The 16,807-nt window shown below is 49.9% G+C and overlaps 5 protein-coding genes across 5 annotated transcripts; 3 read left to right on the top strand and 2 right to left on the bottom strand.

The window, feature by feature from the left end:
- Window positions 1–55: 55 nt before the first annotated feature.
- K444DRAFT_571656 (uncharacterized protein) lies at window positions 56–1,189 on the top strand. The gene is made up of 2 exons (XM_024877322.1): window positions 56–326; window positions 374–1,189. The coding sequence occupies exons 1-2, from the start codon at window positions 239–241 to the stop codon at window positions 1,126–1,128; spliced, it is 843 nt and encodes a 280-aa protein (XP_024730281.1). The 5' UTR covers window positions 56–238; the 3' UTR covers window positions 1,129–1,189.
- Window positions 1,190–1,715: 526 nt separating this feature from the next.
- Window positions 1,716–4,607, top strand: K444DRAFT_668181 (uncharacterized protein). Its single transcript, XM_024887379.1, has 5 exons — window positions 1,716–2,051; window positions 2,117–3,036; window positions 3,087–3,240; window positions 3,294–3,382; window positions 3,437–4,607. Exons 1-5 carry the CDS (start codon window positions 1,802–1,804, stop codon window positions 4,250–4,252), a joined length of 2,229 nt encoding a protein of 742 aa, XP_024730282.1. The 5' UTR covers window positions 1,716–1,801; the 3' UTR covers window positions 4,253–4,607.
- Window positions 4,608–5,501: 894 nt separating this feature from the next.
- On the bottom strand, window positions 5,502–7,375 carry K444DRAFT_541573 (cytochrome P450; the record flags this gene model as incomplete). Its single annotated transcript, XM_024875804.1, has 6 exons — window positions 5,502–5,673; window positions 5,779–6,383; window positions 6,422–6,539; window positions 6,585–6,681; window positions 6,728–7,112; window positions 7,160–7,375. 6 exons carry the CDS (start codon window positions 7,373–7,375, stop codon window positions 5,502–5,504), a joined length of 1,593 nt encoding a protein of 530 aa, XP_024730283.1.
- A 1,809-nt stretch (window positions 7,376–9,184) lies between these two features.
- Window positions 9,185–10,385, top strand: K444DRAFT_619155 (uncharacterized protein). Its single transcript, XM_024881464.1, has 3 exons — window positions 9,185–9,802; window positions 9,866–10,047; window positions 10,102–10,385. Exons 1-3 carry the CDS (start codon window positions 9,571–9,573, stop codon window positions 10,177–10,179), a joined length of 492 nt encoding a protein of 163 aa, XP_024730284.1. The 5' UTR covers window positions 9,185–9,570; the 3' UTR covers window positions 10,180–10,385.
- Window positions 10,386–15,212: 4,827 nt separating this feature from the next.
- K444DRAFT_635412 (uncharacterized protein) lies at window positions 15,213–16,181 on the bottom strand (the record flags this gene model as incomplete). Its single annotated transcript, XM_024883862.1, has 2 exons — window positions 15,213–15,971; window positions 16,020–16,181. 2 exons carry the CDS (start codon window positions 16,179–16,181, stop codon window positions 15,213–15,215), a joined length of 921 nt encoding a protein of 306 aa, XP_024730285.1.
- Window positions 16,182–16,807: the final 626 nt, after the last annotated feature.

The raw sequence follows: 16,807 nt of genomic DNA on the forward strand, positions 1-16,807 counted from the left end.
TCGGAAATAGGGGCTGCCGACGTCGACCCATTTTTGCTGACGTCTTCGTGATCATCAAACTCCCTCAGCCTCAATTCTCAACTAGAACGTATATTAACATGTTCAAATTGATAACTCAGCAGAATTCGATTGAACTCTAGGCCCCACAGAGACTCTGTTCAGCAATACCCAAGTTGATTCATCTTAACCTCATCCAACCTTGTCATTGCAACCGTCTCTCACTCTCAAGATCCTAAACATGGCACCACCAACAAACCGAGATGAAATCCTCTCCCGCTTCTGGAACCAAGTAAAGCAAGGGAAACCAATTGTTGGGGCAGGAGCAGGTATCTATCGTCACTCGTGATTTCAACCGTTCTGACACGAGAAACAGGAATCGGCCTCTCTGCAAAATGCGCCGAAGCAGGCGGCAGCGACCTGATAATAATCTACAACTCAGGACGTTTCCGTATGGCAGGGCACGGCTCACTCGCCGGTCTTATGCCTTACAGCAACGCCAATGATGTCGTCGTCGATATGGCTCCCGAGATTCTCGCTGCCGTCAAGCACACCCCAGTCATCGCGGGGGTTTGTGGTACTGATCCGTTCAAAGATGTGCCGAGATTCTTGAAGCAACTGAAGGATATGGGCTTTGCGGGTGTGCAGAACTTCCCTACTGTTGGGTTGATTGATGGGAATTTTAGGACTAGTCTTGAGGAGACAGGGATGGGATTTGGGAAGGAGGTCGAGATGATAAGAATGGCGAGCGAGATTGGAATTCTGACGACGCCGTATGTCTTTAATGTCCAAGAGGCAGAGATGATGGCCAATGCGGGTGCGGATGTTGTTGTCGCGCATATGGGGTTGACTACTTCGGGGACGATTGGAGCGAAGACTGGGAAGAGCTTGGAGCAGTGCGTTAAAGACGTTCAGGAGATTGTTGATACGGTAGTGAGGATTAAGAAGGAGACCATTATATTGTGTCATGGGGGACCTATTGCGGCCCCTGAGGATGCGGAGTTTATTCTGGGTCGTGTCAATGGCTTGCATGGGTTTTATGGTGCAAGCTCGATGGAGCGATTGCCGGTTGAGGAGGCAATTACGCGGATCACGAAGAGCTTCAAGAACATTTCTGTCGCGAAATCTTAAATTTAAGTTTGCTTCCGGCGTCTCGGCAGTACTATCTGAAAGAATGTACTGTTATGCCCACATCTCGGAGCGAAGGTGTCGACAAACAATATGGGAGTCATAACGCAGAAAGCAATTGCGCTGGTCACGTAATTCGCCCCTATCGTCACCCTTCAGTGCTCACGCTTCTATCAAATGGCGAAGGATCAAAACGACTGTCGAAAGTCACGAGACATGGGAAGAGTCCGCCATGCAATCATACTTGGAGCTTTGCTCAGCAAGTGGGCAAGTTTTGGAGTATGCGCGATTTTTGCGCAGAGTGTGCCGTTGCCTCACTCGTTATCATTTCTGGCTGTGCTGGAAAGGCATCCCATTTGCTCGCGGTCAATCAGCCTCGCTCGCCCTGCCAGCCACCACAGCGAATTCCAACGCCACGGACTCGTTTCGACTATCGGGACAACGAGGGAGCCATTCACTGTCACACAGAGCCCGTGACGTTATCGCGCTCTCGATCGGTCTTCGCAACTTTTCACCTTTTTGTGCTGATCTGTTGCATGAATGCTTGTCACCTGTAACCTGTCACCTATCACTTGTCATCAGTCAGAGAACGGCCCAAGCCACGCATGAAAGTCGGATTACCCTTTCCATCGAGGAGCGGCGATCGGATGCAGAAGCGGCTGCTCCGTGCAAGGCCATGGCCGTCGACGACGATGTGAACAGCTCGATTCAAGCAGCTTTGATTGCATTTGAAAGAGCAAGGAAATTATTACAGAAAATATGCAAGCCACCAAGGACGCCAGACACGATGTTCCTAGAAGAGACAGTTACAGCGGCGCGACGTCTCGAGCGTCATCTAGCTCAGAGTGTGATGAGAATCAACAAGTCCTACGATCAGGGCTTGAGCGATTGCGGTAAAGCCTTTATAGAAGCTCTTGCTGACGACCGTGAGTTGTAGAAGCTTGATTTCCTAGTCTTTAAAGCTACGATATGTAGCTAACCCCATGAACAGAAGCGATGATAAACAGAATCCAAAGCTTCTCGCTAGGTCTTATGAATCAAGTCATGAATCTACAAGAAAGCCTGGATGAGCCATACACACTCAGCTCGGAGTCAATTCAAGTGTTAAGAAGCGAAATGGACAGATGCTGTACCACAATACTTGACTTCTTCGACAGACTTCTGCTCGAGTTACAGATGGAAAAGATTAGAGACCATCCGAATGGGATCTATTCCATTGATGCTACCAAGGCAAATCCTCAATTTTCTCCAAAATCAGGTACTCCTCGGTCACTGAGTTGGCAGAGTCAAATCGGGAGCCCTGTCTCACCAATGGATCAACCACGATCTCCCCGAAGCCCACACCAGTTCAGTGACGGAAGTCCATCAAGCTCCAGGCACATATCCGCCTCCCAGACAGAAGACAGCCGTTTCTCGGTCGTCTCTGGACTTTCCGAATCCCCGAGTAACGATCTGATGCAAACGACACCCTCCCAACGACTGATTGCAACAGAAGAAGTACGACGACATCTCGAGAAAAATGAGAGGTTTCTTGCACGCCGCCGTCAGTCGAAAGTGGCATTCCAGGAAGAACTCCAGGCACTCTCTTCAGCTTGGAGTCCTCGTCCATCATCTGATGGGGAGGGCAATAATGACGTTTTGGGTTTAGCTTCAACATTGAAGCTACCAGGCTTTGGCATGAACGTTACTGATGGGATCGAAGCGATGAAAAGGGAGTCAACCAGCACAAGCGTGGCAGATGGCCTGATGCTCGTAAACGAATCCAACGGACTGACACCGTCGACGAGTACCTTCTCCGCACATTGCGTCATTAGCCACGACAGTTCATTTTACAGATATGGTAGTTTTTGCGAAGGAGCAAAATTGGCTTCGAAAGGCCAAAAGTTCTACAAGGTGGTCAAACGTCCCGAAGTAAGAGCGGTGCAGGAATTCATTGATAGGAACCTTCTAATTGTACACAGGGTAGCAAGTTGAATCCTGTTTACGAGGAAATCGCGGAAGATGCACCTGCGGTACAATATGTGGGTGCATACATCGCCAGAGTTACAGCAAGATGTCTCAAGTGCTCGTACGAAGCTGACTGGGCCACATTCAGAAAGAATAATCTATGCGACGGTAGGAAAACTATTGACCTGATCCATACATAGCACGGCGCTAACGGCGGTTAGAATATGATCACCTTGGCTTAAGATACAAGCAATCATTCCTCTCGAAATGCCATCTAAAAGTTAAGAGCATGAAGGATAGTGTATATGCGGTAAGGAACCACCTTTGCATCCCAACCAACATGAAATTAGCTAAGCTTACAAAGTGCGTGTTCTGCGTCGATGACAAGAAAACACCCGAAGTCCACGATGCCACCATCTTCTTCTCCACAGCACAATTGATGCGTCATATCGCCATGCGTCACAAGCCAACACACCAAGTTGACAGCATCAAGGTTGGCTATGGTACGCATACCAACCAAGACTTTGACCTCTACTTCAAAAACCAGGAAGCCCAACCCGATCCCATCAACAAATTATGCCCCTATATCAACTCGCTACCTACCGCGCACGCAACCCAGGCACATCACCCAAAGAGCGGCAGCAAGTTCCACCCGCAATCTCCGGACGGCAGACCAACATTGCAATTCGCCATTGGGGCTCAAATAGCCGGCATCACTTTCCCGGTAGAGTTCAATGGCCAATGGTGTTCCGGATACCACGACTGCTCAAAGGGACTCTTCCCATCCGAGACCATGCAGCTTAATCCGCCATCTAAAAACGACATCATCATTAACTCCAAGTCTTCATTGACGGCAACAGCAAGGTGGGATCATAACCCAAAAGACACATCAGCTGGCTGGCTTGTGTTTCCTCGAAAGGAGAAAATTACGCATATCGAGTATCCCTTTGCGGACTTTTGGTGCTGGTCGGGACGAAATCCAAAGGGAAAGTTTGGATTCTTCCCGAAGGAGTTTGTGGTGGTCGATGAGACTTCGAATGAAGGCGGTTCAGGGATGTCGAAAGACGGGGGAGAGCGGGGGCAAAGGTCGAGGCGATTGGGAGGGGTGCTTTCGGGGTTTCAGAGCAAATTGAGAGCGAAGGGGAGTAGTGGAAAAGGGAAGAAAACAAGTACGAGATAGTCTGATTGGGGGATGTTTTGAAAAGAGAGTGAAGCAATCTGAGCGAGCAAGCCAGGTTGCGGAGCCGGTGGTGCTCGGCGCCAGAGCCGGGGCAAGAGCCTTGCAGGAGTAGAACCGAGGGAGGAGAGGTAGTGATATAGGAGCTCAGATACGAAGGTTTCTATTGCCAAACGAGTTTACGTTCCAACGAGCACGGACTAGCCAGTGGAATAATGCTGGATCCTTCCCCTGAGAACAAGGAAGAAGCAGTTCGGGTTGAATGTTCTGAGAATATGATTGCGGATACCAGACCAAAAGTCTCAAAGACACGGTTAAGGCCAGAAAACTATTTCAATACGGGTGGGGGAAAGCGAAGTCGATCATCGAATCCTAAAACCGTACCCTAAAATAGAATATACAGTTCCGATTCGTGAAGACCAACTCTCTCCAAGCAACAATTCAGATCCCAATTCCACCCCACCAGCTCAGACAACCTCCACATCCATCTCCTCGTCCCCCTATTTTCCAGCAAGTTTCTCCTGCCAAGCATCCTTAAAATCCACACTGGTCGTATGACTCGTGACATATCTCATCGCGTCTTCCTCCGCGGCCATCAGCTGTCCTACATGCACGGGTATCCGAGAAGCCCCAGTTTTGTGGGGGGTTGGAGGAAGTGGCGAGGCAGGAGAGGTTGCGGAGGAGAGGACGTGGAGGGGCAAGCAGAAGAGGGAGAGGAGGAGGGTGATGATGATGATGAAGGGGACGATCCTGCGGAAGCGTGTTCCGCGTTCGATCTCGCGTTGTGTCACTTATCGGCTGCCAGATGGAATTCCTCATAATGAATCGAGTACTTCAAAATTCCGAGCGGTGGTGAGTGAAGCCGATTCCGGAGCCTTTCTTTGTTCTCCTCGGTGCGAAGCCCAAGATGAATTCGGACCATCCTTTCAATGCCTCCAGCGCGCATACCAATCCAATTTTCACGGCCATGAGATTCATTTGATCTTTGTAAAGCTATGGTATTGTATTGCGACTATCTTCTATCCTCGCGTGTCTCTAATGCATTACGATTAGACATTCATGCATCTATGTGTGAAGCAATACTCCGCTCCGATCGTACTTGCATGCATTTATTACATCCCAGCACGAAAAATATCAAGCGCCAGTGCGCCGTCCTTCTCATGCAAGTAGAGCGGAGAAATCATTATCGACAACAAAGGAAAAGGATGCAAGTGAAAACAGGTCAAGAATGACGGCTGCTTCAATGTGGAAGTCAGACCGTGCCCTCGCGACGGCGAACGGAGATCTTGGAGTCGAGAGGTGGACCTTGTGTGTTGACGAACCAGAGATTGGTCGGGCGGAAGGGGATTGGCTTGATGTCGTAGTTGAGGGCGATGTATGCGAGGACCAGTTTCAGCTGTTGGGAGGCGAAGAAACGACCTGGGCTGTGATCAGAGGTGTTAGTCTTGGTTGACAACTATATACCCTGGAAGGTGTGGTGAAGCTCGGAGGTGAAAGACAAAAGGGGAGGGGAAGGGAGGGAGATATACCATGCATGACGACCATGAGAGAAAGCCATGAAGTTTGAGCTGGTGGTGACGAGCGGGATGCCGTTTCCAACAACCTTCTCCGAATAATCATCGACCATTCTCAAGCCACCATTTGAACAGAACCGGAAGGGCTTGAACTCCAAGGCATCGGGGTAGATGTCATCATCCCTATGTACCGGAGAAGCATGAACCCCGACTTTCGTACCGTGAGGAAGGTGATGGCCAGATGGAAGGGTGACTCCTTTTTTGGCGACGACCTCTTTCATGACGCCGCGACTGACGAAGCCCCACATCCTCATGCTTTCGCGCAGGACGCTGTCGAGAGAGACCATGCGGGCAAGAGCGTCCTTGGTCCATTCTCCACCAGTGGCTTGGAGTTCGTTGAGGACTTCGAAGCGGATATGGGCGAACATAGAGGACAGCTCGGGGTAGGAAGCGAGGTCCAAAGCCAAGTTCGCGAGAGTTATGGTTGACGATTGGATGACGGCGAATTGGATGACAGAGAGGCGTTTGTTGATTATATCGACGGTGCGGAGAGAGGGATCCTTGCGGTCGTAGGAGTGATCAATTGACCATTGAATGTAATCGTCCTGTGGATTTGTCAGCTGTTTGTGGGGCCGAGATGGGAGAACTTTTGAGGCACCTTCTTCTTCTCTTCGATCGAGGGAGACGAGAGGCGTTTCTTGATCAGAGGAACGACGACCTTAGAGTTTTGACGGAAGTAGTTGACGTCGAGGATTCGGATGAGTGGTGCAAGGATGCTTGGAAATTTAGAGCTTGGAATTGGACAAAGATGGATCGCTTACCCTTTGAGAGTCTTGGGAACCATGGCAATGAAAGCAGCTTCGACGACAACCCAACGAGCAAACTGCTTTGCATGGCTGAGGTATCCTTCATCACGGCCTTGAAACCATTAGTCAAAAGCGAAGCAAAATGGGAAGAAACCTACAGAGTGGAAAGCCAACGATGACACGGTTCGAAATCCGAGCGATGATATCCAGCATGGAGTAGTACGAGGTGATCTCAGTCCACTCTTTGGTATCAACACCCCAATTCTTCCTGAAGGCATAGTCAATCTCGTCAATGACGTCGGCAGTGTAGTCACCAAGCATCTTAGTCAACTCCTTTCGGATGACATCCTCGTGTACGGTATCAGTGACGACCTTTGGATGGAGCATGGTGTAGTCAGCCTGTAAAAAGCTCCGGTTGACTTCGTTTTGATCGAGGACAGTCTCTTTTTGTTTTAGCAGCCATTCCATTTGGGACATTGGAAGTATGACTTCAGGGCCGGTAGTGATGTTGGGGAGAACAAACGGGAGGCCTTTCTTTGAGTACTGCCACGAAGTCAGTGATGCGTTCTACGAGCCCAGGAGGAACGTACCTTCTCATAACCTTCGAACACAAGCTCCCGTGTGTGCCAGAAGCTCCGGAGAGTTGCACGAGCACGCGAGAAGCAACTGCCACCTTCGACCCCGATCCATGGCAGGCTCGAGGGGAGTGCGTGCCGCGAGAAGTAGCGGGTGTAAATGTAACGGACGGTAGAAGTAACCAGGAAAGCGACCAGCAAGGCGGCCACGAGGGCCGACGAGAGGTGCATTGACACTGTTGCGCGCTGTCGTTGTGACGATGATTCGGTCTGGGTGGTATTGAAGATCTAGACTGGTGAGGTCGCGATCTAAAAGAGGAGCAGGTGAGCCAAAGGAGCCTCCGCAAGCGGAGCAAAAACACAGCAGGCAAATTCAAGCTTAAATCAACAAAGACCGATTCACCGACTTAGCTTGACTGCAAGCCAACCTGCTCCCAAACCTCACTTTATGTGCAGATTGAAGTGCAAACATCAAAGAAAAAACAACCAGCACTTGAGGTTGCTGGTCAGGAGCTCTCATCCGGGATGGGATTTCATGTCATGGGAAAAGACCAGTGCTTTTGGCTGCAGTGCGACCAACCCAGTGGCAGCTTCAGCATGCCTTCCATGGCACAGCAGCACTACTCCAAGTCGCGGATGGCATCTCCGGCCTCAATGACATCAACATCGACATCGAGGCCAGTCAAATCGAGGCCAGTCCATTCCAGAGGGTCACGTTACTATGCATACAGTGGGAAAAAAGGGAGGCACGTACTCGGGATGCTGTCTCGGACCGGGTCGGCAGGCATCTCGTCACTCCATCCGAATGCTTCGCTCCTCTTTCTCCCAACCGGCCATGAGCTCAGCTGAGACGGGAGCCATGATGTCTTATCCTCCCATTTCTCCACAAATAGCATCTATGGCTTCACCTGCCAAAAGCGATACCTGGGCCCGGGCCCTTTCATGGCGGCCAACCGCTGCTACCGCTCGCCGCCCAGAAAGCCACGCCGGAAAGTAGTCTCAGATCTTGGCGGAGGTAGAGATGAATGCAGCTATGTACGATGCCGATCCTCCCCTGCGGCGCAGCATGCCAGCATGCTTGTGGAAAAGCAGGCCCCGGCCCGTTTCCCGTTGTTGAAGCCTGAAAGCATCCCCACAAATCAGGTCCCCGAAGGCCAAGAATGGAGGAATACTAGGGCAACGACCGTGCGTCGCGCATCGAGATCGGCAGCGTCGACTTCATGGGATATCAGATATCTCGTTGACGGGGGGGGGGAAGGGGATGGGGGCCTTGCAAGTGGAGCTGGGGGATGCGGATTGCTTCCTTCGAGTTGTACATGTACTGGACAGTAAGTACGGAGTATTCTTCTCACCCCTAACTAAATGTACCACAGTACAGTAACAGTGGGTCAAAGTGCGGTTTTTTTGTATGGCAACTGGACCTGCAAGGCTGGTTATACATTTATTTAGGGGGGAGGGAGGGGGAGTACATTTACTTACCGTAGGGGGGGGAGGGGGGCTCTTTTGCAAGGGCTGCTGCAGGTGTACTCGAGGCGTGCTGTGCTGCGGTAGCACGAGAAGGGGAAAGCAACGACCGTGTAACAGAGACAGGGTCGAGGGAACCCTGCGCAGCTGCGCTTCGTCCGAACTCTCTATCAAATGCATTCCTCGGGATTTCTATTCTTCCATTCATTCTCTCTTCTTTAATTGATTGCTTGCTTGATTGCTGGCTGGCTTGCTTGCTGCTTGCTGCTTGCTTGATTGCACGGATGATATCCCATCGGCGATGATAGCAATCCTCCTCCAAGCCTCGTCTGTCGTGGCCAATATTGGTGGCTGCAACTGCCAGGGCAAGGACCAGGCCCGGATCCGCGGCAGACAGAGCACAGGGAAGAGCAGCCTATCATTCCCGCCCCGGTACGCTGATCACTACCTTATTCCGACCCCCGATCTCCGACCGTCATTTTGACAGACACGGCACGTCTCGTCCTTCCTTTGACGTGCGTGCGTGTCCACCGTTGTCCTGTTTGAACAACGTGGGTGTGACAGCCTTTCTTTTATGCGGAAATACGAACGAGCTCTCAGCTTTGTGAAATTGTGACAGGCTGACAGCTGAGAGGTGCTGCACTGCTGCACTGCTGCTCAGCCGCTGCCATTGGGTTCAGGGGCGCAGGGGCACGTGAGAGCGGGCCCCACTCCGCGATTGTCGATAAGAGGGATGCTTCCGTCCTGTTTACTCTCCTGCCCACCGGCTCGGCCTCGTCCTCTCCTTCAGTACTTCAAGGCCGAGAAGTCTCTGCAGTTGTCCTTGGCTCTCTGCCTGCAACCCTTCAACCCTCTGCCCTCCTTCCAGACCCAGTGCCTAGAACCCAGCACACTCCTCTCCTTTCCATTCAATAAAAAAACGCGTCTCTACGCTTCTTTGAGAGCCCTCGCGATCAAGCAAAATGCGTTCCCCATCCATCTTCGTCATCCTGCTCATCACCCTTCTCTCCTCGGCCACAGCAGCTCCCCAACTCGTCTCCGTCATTGGCGGCCTCCTCAATGGCATTCCAGTCGTTGGGGCCATCACTGGATACCTTGGCAACGTGCTCAACATGCTCGGCGTCCTCTACGCAGCTCCTCCTTCCTTCCTCTTGACCACGGACCCCTCTCCAGTATGCAAGAACGTTAACAACGGTATGCCGCCCGCCCTCCGGCCCGCCCGCTCTCCTCCGCAAGGAGAACACTGACTCGAGACAGGTACCCTCCTCTGCTGCTCCTCAACCATCAACGGCGATATGCCACTCGTCGTGGAGCTCGCACAGCTGGCTGGACAATTCAAGCTCAATCCGAATAGCATCAATGGGCTCTACTGCAAGAAGGACTTCACAACCTGCAACCCCGGAACCAAGCTTTGCTGCCAAGTTGACTCGGTCGTGAATGTACTTCTCCCCCTCCCCTCGATTGGCATTGGAATGGGCTAATAATGTGTGCAGCCGCCCGTCATCAACGATGTTCTGAGCCTCGCGCTCTGGTGCCAGAACGCGCCGACTCAGGATACCTGCGCCGCTTGAGCTGAGGATGGATTGTTCTATACTTGGGGCTTGCAGTGGGGTGGAATGAGTGGCTGTTAGGTTCGCTATACTGACGGTGTAATGGCTCGATCATGGATTATACATGAATAATGCGGAGGTGCTACAATGTAAGTGTGTATAATTAAATTTAGTGACTACTTGATTAAGATATAATTAAATATAACGCTTTTGAACTGAATATGCGGTTTATTATGTGGTTTAGCAGGAGGTGTTGGATCCAGCCAATCAAGGGCTAGAAATTGATGCACGTGACATACTTCTCTCTTCCTGGAGAACGATCCTCCATACACATCGGGTCAGATACCAGTGCTTTTGTTAACTAGATATTGGCATCGGAGGATATTTATGGGTGAAAAGAGGAATAAAAATATATCTTTAGTCCTTTTGCCGTGCCATGTGACTGCTATTTTTATTAAAAATCATAAAATACGTATAAAATAATGCAAGGAATTATGGTAAGCCTATTATTTAATAATTAATTCGTTAAAAATTACTAACCCAAGTACAATAGCATGAGACTCCTCTCTACTTAAAAGCTTCCCCTTACTTCCTTCATTATTCCTTACTACTCAAGGGGATCCAAAGTACCCGCTTCTTCCCGAGATATCCCTACATCCAAGTCCAGGAGTTTTCCCCTTGTTTATTTATTTCCTCGCGTTAAGCCTTACTGGTTGTCATGTGGTTAGTTTTCTTCGCCTGTTTGTCTGGGAATATGCAGCCTGCCGCCCACATTGGTAGCATGACTGAATGATCCGGAAAATTCTCAAGGTCCTCACAGCCATGGAATATGACATGAGTTGGAACCGCCCTTTGAGCGTGATAGGTGGAGATTTTGGTCCAATGCTTGGGGTTTCGGGGCGATGATGTGGCTTTCAAACAGAATATCTCGCGTGAATCACGCAGCCTTCCTTGTTGGTGCAGAATAAAGACTCCTCCTTTAATGTTTCGAGCGTTCTGGGATAATCAGACAGCTTTCTAGGCTCCTGCCAGGTAAGTTGTCACCTGCAATTAATATGCCTTCCGATCCAACTGTTAATCAATTTTTCGCAGCATGTATCCATCGATCAGTCACCACTCTGCGAGGGAAATGCCTCCTAACAGTGTGAGTGAGTCAGAGATCCTCCTACCAGTATACGACCCTCAATGTGCTTGCGCTATATGCCACAAACAATATATTGCACTGCCCAACAGGTAAAGTACCACAACCATTCAACGTACAAGAGAGGCCACCATGACCGAGGCCAGCGAGATATTGAGGGACTTCATGAGTAGCAATCAGTAAGACAAAAGTTTTCTCATTACAAATTGTAAGTTGTATAGCAATGCGATTCTAGACCTTTGGACTGCAAAGTCATTATCCGAGCGCGAAACACTTTTACTCGAGGTGATCCAACAACGTATCAGTATCGATGGGAAGGAGGCCAATATCAGGTAGAGTGTCAGTCGAGACATCGGGTCAGGAATGCGGAACTTCAGGAACTTCAAAATATTGCCCTACATCAACCTCGAAGCTCTCAGGGAAGCCCCTGCACATTTCCTGAATCTCGTTTTCAACAGAGTCAAGTGTCTTGCAGAGGGTTGGGCACCATATAATACACACAAACTGAGATTGCATTGGGATTCCGGAGCTTTCGGGATAGTATTTAATCGTAACTGCGTTGTAGCGCAAGGTTCGAAGTACGGAGAGCATCATCGTGCCAGCACTCAACGACGAAGTCTTCTCCCAGCTCTCCAAATGAGGTATATCCATAAGGGAGGCAATAGACGTGGTTGCAGGAGCGGTATTGAGTATATTTATTCTCATTGGTTGTGCCAAATTAATGTCTATTAGGGCATTTAGGGGTTAGATCGTTAAGTTAGGATGCTTTCACGGCATTGCCATGTGGGAGGAACATGTTTTCAACAGAGGCTTACCCTATCCTCTACAAGGAACATAGTGGGACTTATTCGGGGCAACGACAAAACTCTACAGTGAGAGACTTGGGATGGAGTCACATAATAGGTGCCTAGTAAATCGATCCGATTGTAGTCATGGTGCGGTATCCTGGCTCGCTCTTATGAGTTAATAAAAGGATCAAACCCCATGCTAAAATAATTCCAATCTGAATAATATTTATATAAGAGACCTCAAAATTTCGGTTTCCCTAGTACAATAGATAAGAGTGTTATCTAATATTAGCAGAAAGGAGCTTGGCTCCTTACCTCTACACCAAAGTCTTTATTCGCGCCTTGCATCCCTCTATTTATTTGCAGACTCGATCAAGTCAACACAACCCTTCAGCAGGAAGGAACACTTCCTCGCAAACCCTTCACTTATCTCGCATCCATCTTCACGCCACGGTTCACCCCAAGATGGCAGCCGTATCGCCAAGCTCCATCATGCTCCTCCCATTCTCGAACACAGGAGCAGCTTGCCTATCATGGCTTTTCGAGGAACCCCAGAAATAAACTAGGAGAACTTCAGATTTGAGAATAAAAATCTACTTTTTCTATTCAGGGTTGTTCTCGGACCCACCCAGAAAAAAAGGGGGTTCGCTTGCAAGGATTATGCTAACACGTGATCCTCCCCACATGCCCCCTCAACTTCGCTCCCCGTCCTCATCCTTCACCAGCAGACTTCTAATCATGACGAGTCCACCAAGTTCTTCACTGCTCTTCGCAGCAGCAGTTCTCCAACTCTTTCGCCAGCTTGACTGCCTAAAATCTCACAAGTGGACAGAGAAGTCCATGCCCGATCTCCCATCATCGAGCACGAGGATGAAATGGCGAACTTCTGCAATCCTCCGATCGAGATTCGCCGTCTAATATAGTGCTATTACCTTACGATTTCTCACATTATCGCGCTCGAGGCCGTGGGTAAGAATTGGCAGTATGGCAAAGCATTGTACGGAGAACACTCTTGGTTGCATCATATGAACAGATGAGTCCGATGTAAAGCATTGCGTGTGCAGGAGGTGTATAACCCGAATTTTGGCAATGAACCTCTTTTTTACTTCAATTTTGGACGACTTGTGGTCTGGTTGATTCACTGCCCCTCAGAATGGCCTTCGAATAGGGCTTTCGCGCTACGGTCCGCGCGGTTTTGACGGGTCCCTTCCTATCAGATATCCGCTACTGAAACCGCAACCTGAAGGGGAGGTAGTTCAGTATATCTCGCAGCGGATACCGAGACTCGCTGTTGCTTGGGAGTGGTGGCATAAGAAATCATTGAACCGCGTGGATTTTGGCTGGGGATTGAAGGAATGGCATGACAATGGTGTGTGTCACTCAGCTCCTTCTCGTGGTCAACAGCTTTACGTTTCTCTCTAAAATAGGGAAATAGTGTTTAGGGAGCCAAGCAAGAGTCCTCGATATACCTTTACCTGGTGAGACTACGGCTCTTTCCTTCTGGAAATAACCGTGCCCAAGTTGGGAAGAGTTTGGGCAAAAGGCCAAGGAGATAATGGATCGCATGCACTAACACCACATAGCCAAGGTTGGAGGTAAATTCAGCGCTAGAAACCGGTGTAACAGAACTGACTCGTGCTCTTGTAGTCTGGAGAAACCCGGAAGATTTGACCCAGGACGAGCGGGAAGAGGAAGACTTCTATGTCGGGGCTGCAACGTGGAAGATCCCGGAGGTAAGATGAGTAGAAGCAGTGCAGATATAATACCGGCACTTCGAGCTTCTCACTTTTGGGTCTGTCTTCGAAGCTTTTCAGGGTCTGCAGCGGGGCACAGTGGACGCTCGCACGGTTCTAGTACTCATGTGCCACTCCACCGTAAATATCGTCCATGCCATTCAACGTCTTCTTTCAGGCTAAAATCCTCCGGACTCCGGCAAAAGCCCCATGATCTCAGAAACCTCTCCAAGGTTCCTCAATGAGTCCTCTACAAGAGCTATACGATCCATTGTTTTGCAACTTTCGACATCTCCACAAGTGGACAGCAAAATCTACGGCTAGTTCCAGTGGGCCACTCAATGCGTCGAAGATGTCGGTCTCTCCTCCTGACCTGGTTGCAACTAGGCCCAGCAGTCAAAGGCTGGAAGAACTATATCCAAACGGCCGCTTCCTCTATCTTCCCATCGAAATCCGTCTTTTAATTTCGCAGCATTACCTCGACATCCCACGAGTTATAGCAATCGAAGTAGTGCCTGATGCAAATCACCGCTCTCGCAAGATTCTTTACGGACAACAGTCATGATTACGTCATGTAAACCGAAAAGTTCAGCACGAGGCATTGGATGTCATGGAAGTATAGAACCCAAACGAGGGCGAGCGTGAGCCGATGTTTTATGTGAACCTTAAGAGGGATGTGGTCTGGTTGGTGAACATTTGCAACTTACAAGACGCAGGGCTTCAACTTCGGCCATCGGACCTTATTGGGTACTTTCAGGGAATGCCTTTTTCCCCATAAATCTCCCCGCGATGCCGTTGAATCACCTGACTCCTGAGCAGTGTGCTCTGCCGAGTACACCAAGACTCGCACTTCCTTATGAGTGGTGGCAGAGTAAATGCTCTCGTGAACTGAGTCTGTCTTTCGCAATGAGGGAAATGCGCGTGTGGTGTCACCGAGCTCATGCTCGTGGTCAACACTGTTAACACTCTCTCACAGAACAATGAAATTGTATTCAAGAAGCCGAAAAAGATTCTTTGGGATGTGTTTACTGTGGAGGAGGCGCGGGGAATGAAAGGTGGCGATGACGATGAGGTCCCTGGAACTTGGGTGCACTTTGCGAGAAATATGAAATGTTTATCGGAGAGAATTCGGCGGTCGCATCAAGAAAAGAGATGTGAGTTTCTAGCAGGTCGGTTACGCCAGAAGTCTGATACTCCAGAAACAGAGATAACTAACGCACGTGCTTATATTTGGCGTAGACCTCACCGCCTTGGACGACGCTGAGTTGGACGAGCATGATTATGAGGACGGGTATTGGCAAGCTTTGTTATGGGATATCCCAAAGTTCCGATGGGTAGAAGCAGTCCAGCAATAGTCATCAACTACGAAAGCTCCCCAAAAATGGCATTGACTCATTCAACTCTTTCAGCACTGAACGTAATCCAGCCAATTCCCTCCCCAGTGAAGAAAGCACAGCCCTTACTCCCTCCATTTCCATCACCTTCTCCATTCGCCCTCTCCTTAAATCTACTCTCTACCTTCCACTTTCCCTTCGTGCCCGTAACCTCCGCCACGTGTTCCCACAACTTCGCAAAACTGTCTTCATCATGCAAGAATTGCCTCCTCTCCTCCCCTTTCCCCCAAAACTTGCTGGCCTTCGGTCCACGTTCCCCTCCTCCTGCACAACCGACCATCTCCCCAAGAAACAAACTTCCCACCTCCTCCCTCAACAACTTCACAATTCTCTCACAAACGTCGACCTGTTGCTCCCTGTTAAACAAATGCAAAAACAATCCCGCATGTACGACCTTGAATTTCTTCTCCCAGCCTTTGAATGCAGAGTCAAAGAGAGTCGGAGAGAAGATGTTTGCAGGTACCAAAGTACCGTGGAAGGTAGATGCGTCATTGAAGAGTTGATAGGAAGTAGTGAGGTAGGAGGGATTCAGGTCGCTGCCAAAGAGGTTGGTGGAGGGGATTCCGGCATGGGCGAGGGACCGGAGTTCTTGTGCTACGCAGCAGCCTAGGTCGAGGAGGTAAGGTCCCAGGGCCGCAGGAGACGGTTGCAAGAGGGATAGCAGATGGGTGTATTTTGGGTGTTTTGGCAGGTTTAGAGTGAGGAATTTAAACTCGCCAATGCAGGGGTAGGGAGCGTGGGTCCAGAGGACGTTGCGCTGGGATTGTTAGCTGACATGCCTGGTTGGGGAAGGGAGAGGAGTAACCATCTTGTAGACGTGAGCATCGATATCTTCAGGTGGAATGTGGCTGTATTCTTCGAGTAGCTTGCGGGAGTCGTGAGCGAGGTGGCTTGTTAGGTCTTTGTAGTACCAGGGGTTTTCTTTGGAGTACTTGTCTAGCTTTGGGGGAGAGGTTGGTGATGTCATTTTGAGTGTGACCGGTGTTGTTGAGGACTGAGAGGTGTAGAACTAGATTAAGTGTGAAGGAGTTGAAGTTATATATATGTGGAGGAGTTACAGTCACGAGAAGGGAACAGGAGGGCTGTTGTGCATTGCTGCCTCGGCTAGGCAGCACCAATCGATGTCGATCGTCGTAGTGATTGGCAATGAACAAAGGAAAATGGGCTGCAAGTCGGGGTGCAGATTATTGCGGAGTGGCTGTCATGACTTTCGGGCCCGAGTCTGTTATTGAGGAGTCGGGGAGGGCGGAGTGGCGTTTGGTGGAAGGCTCGTGTGGGGCTTCCAGAAATGGAAATTGTTGGAGTTCGACTGCAGCTTGCAGCATGGGAACCAATGTACCAATCATATTGGACCTTTGAACTCTTCCACCAAGATGCCCCCAAGCTTCTGTACCCATAAGGCGTTTCCCAGAATGTGATATGTAGTCAATTCGGAAATCTTCTTCTATCTCGGGTCCGTGAACTCCATCGTCTGGGGAATCGTCTGTCGAATCTGAGCATCTGTAGATCTGCTGCTGTTAGTGAGACGGCATCAAATCACCCCGAACCCCCCACTTCATACTGCATCACTCAGTCACCGCTTCCACAAATTCC

Source organism: Hyaloscypha bicolor, assembly GCF_002865645.1.
Source record: "Hyaloscypha bicolor E unplaced genomic scaffold K444scaffold_153, whole genome shotgun sequence".
Taxonomy (NCBI): domain Eukaryota; kingdom Fungi; phylum Ascomycota; class Leotiomycetes; order Helotiales; family Hyaloscyphaceae; genus Hyaloscypha; species Hyaloscypha bicolor.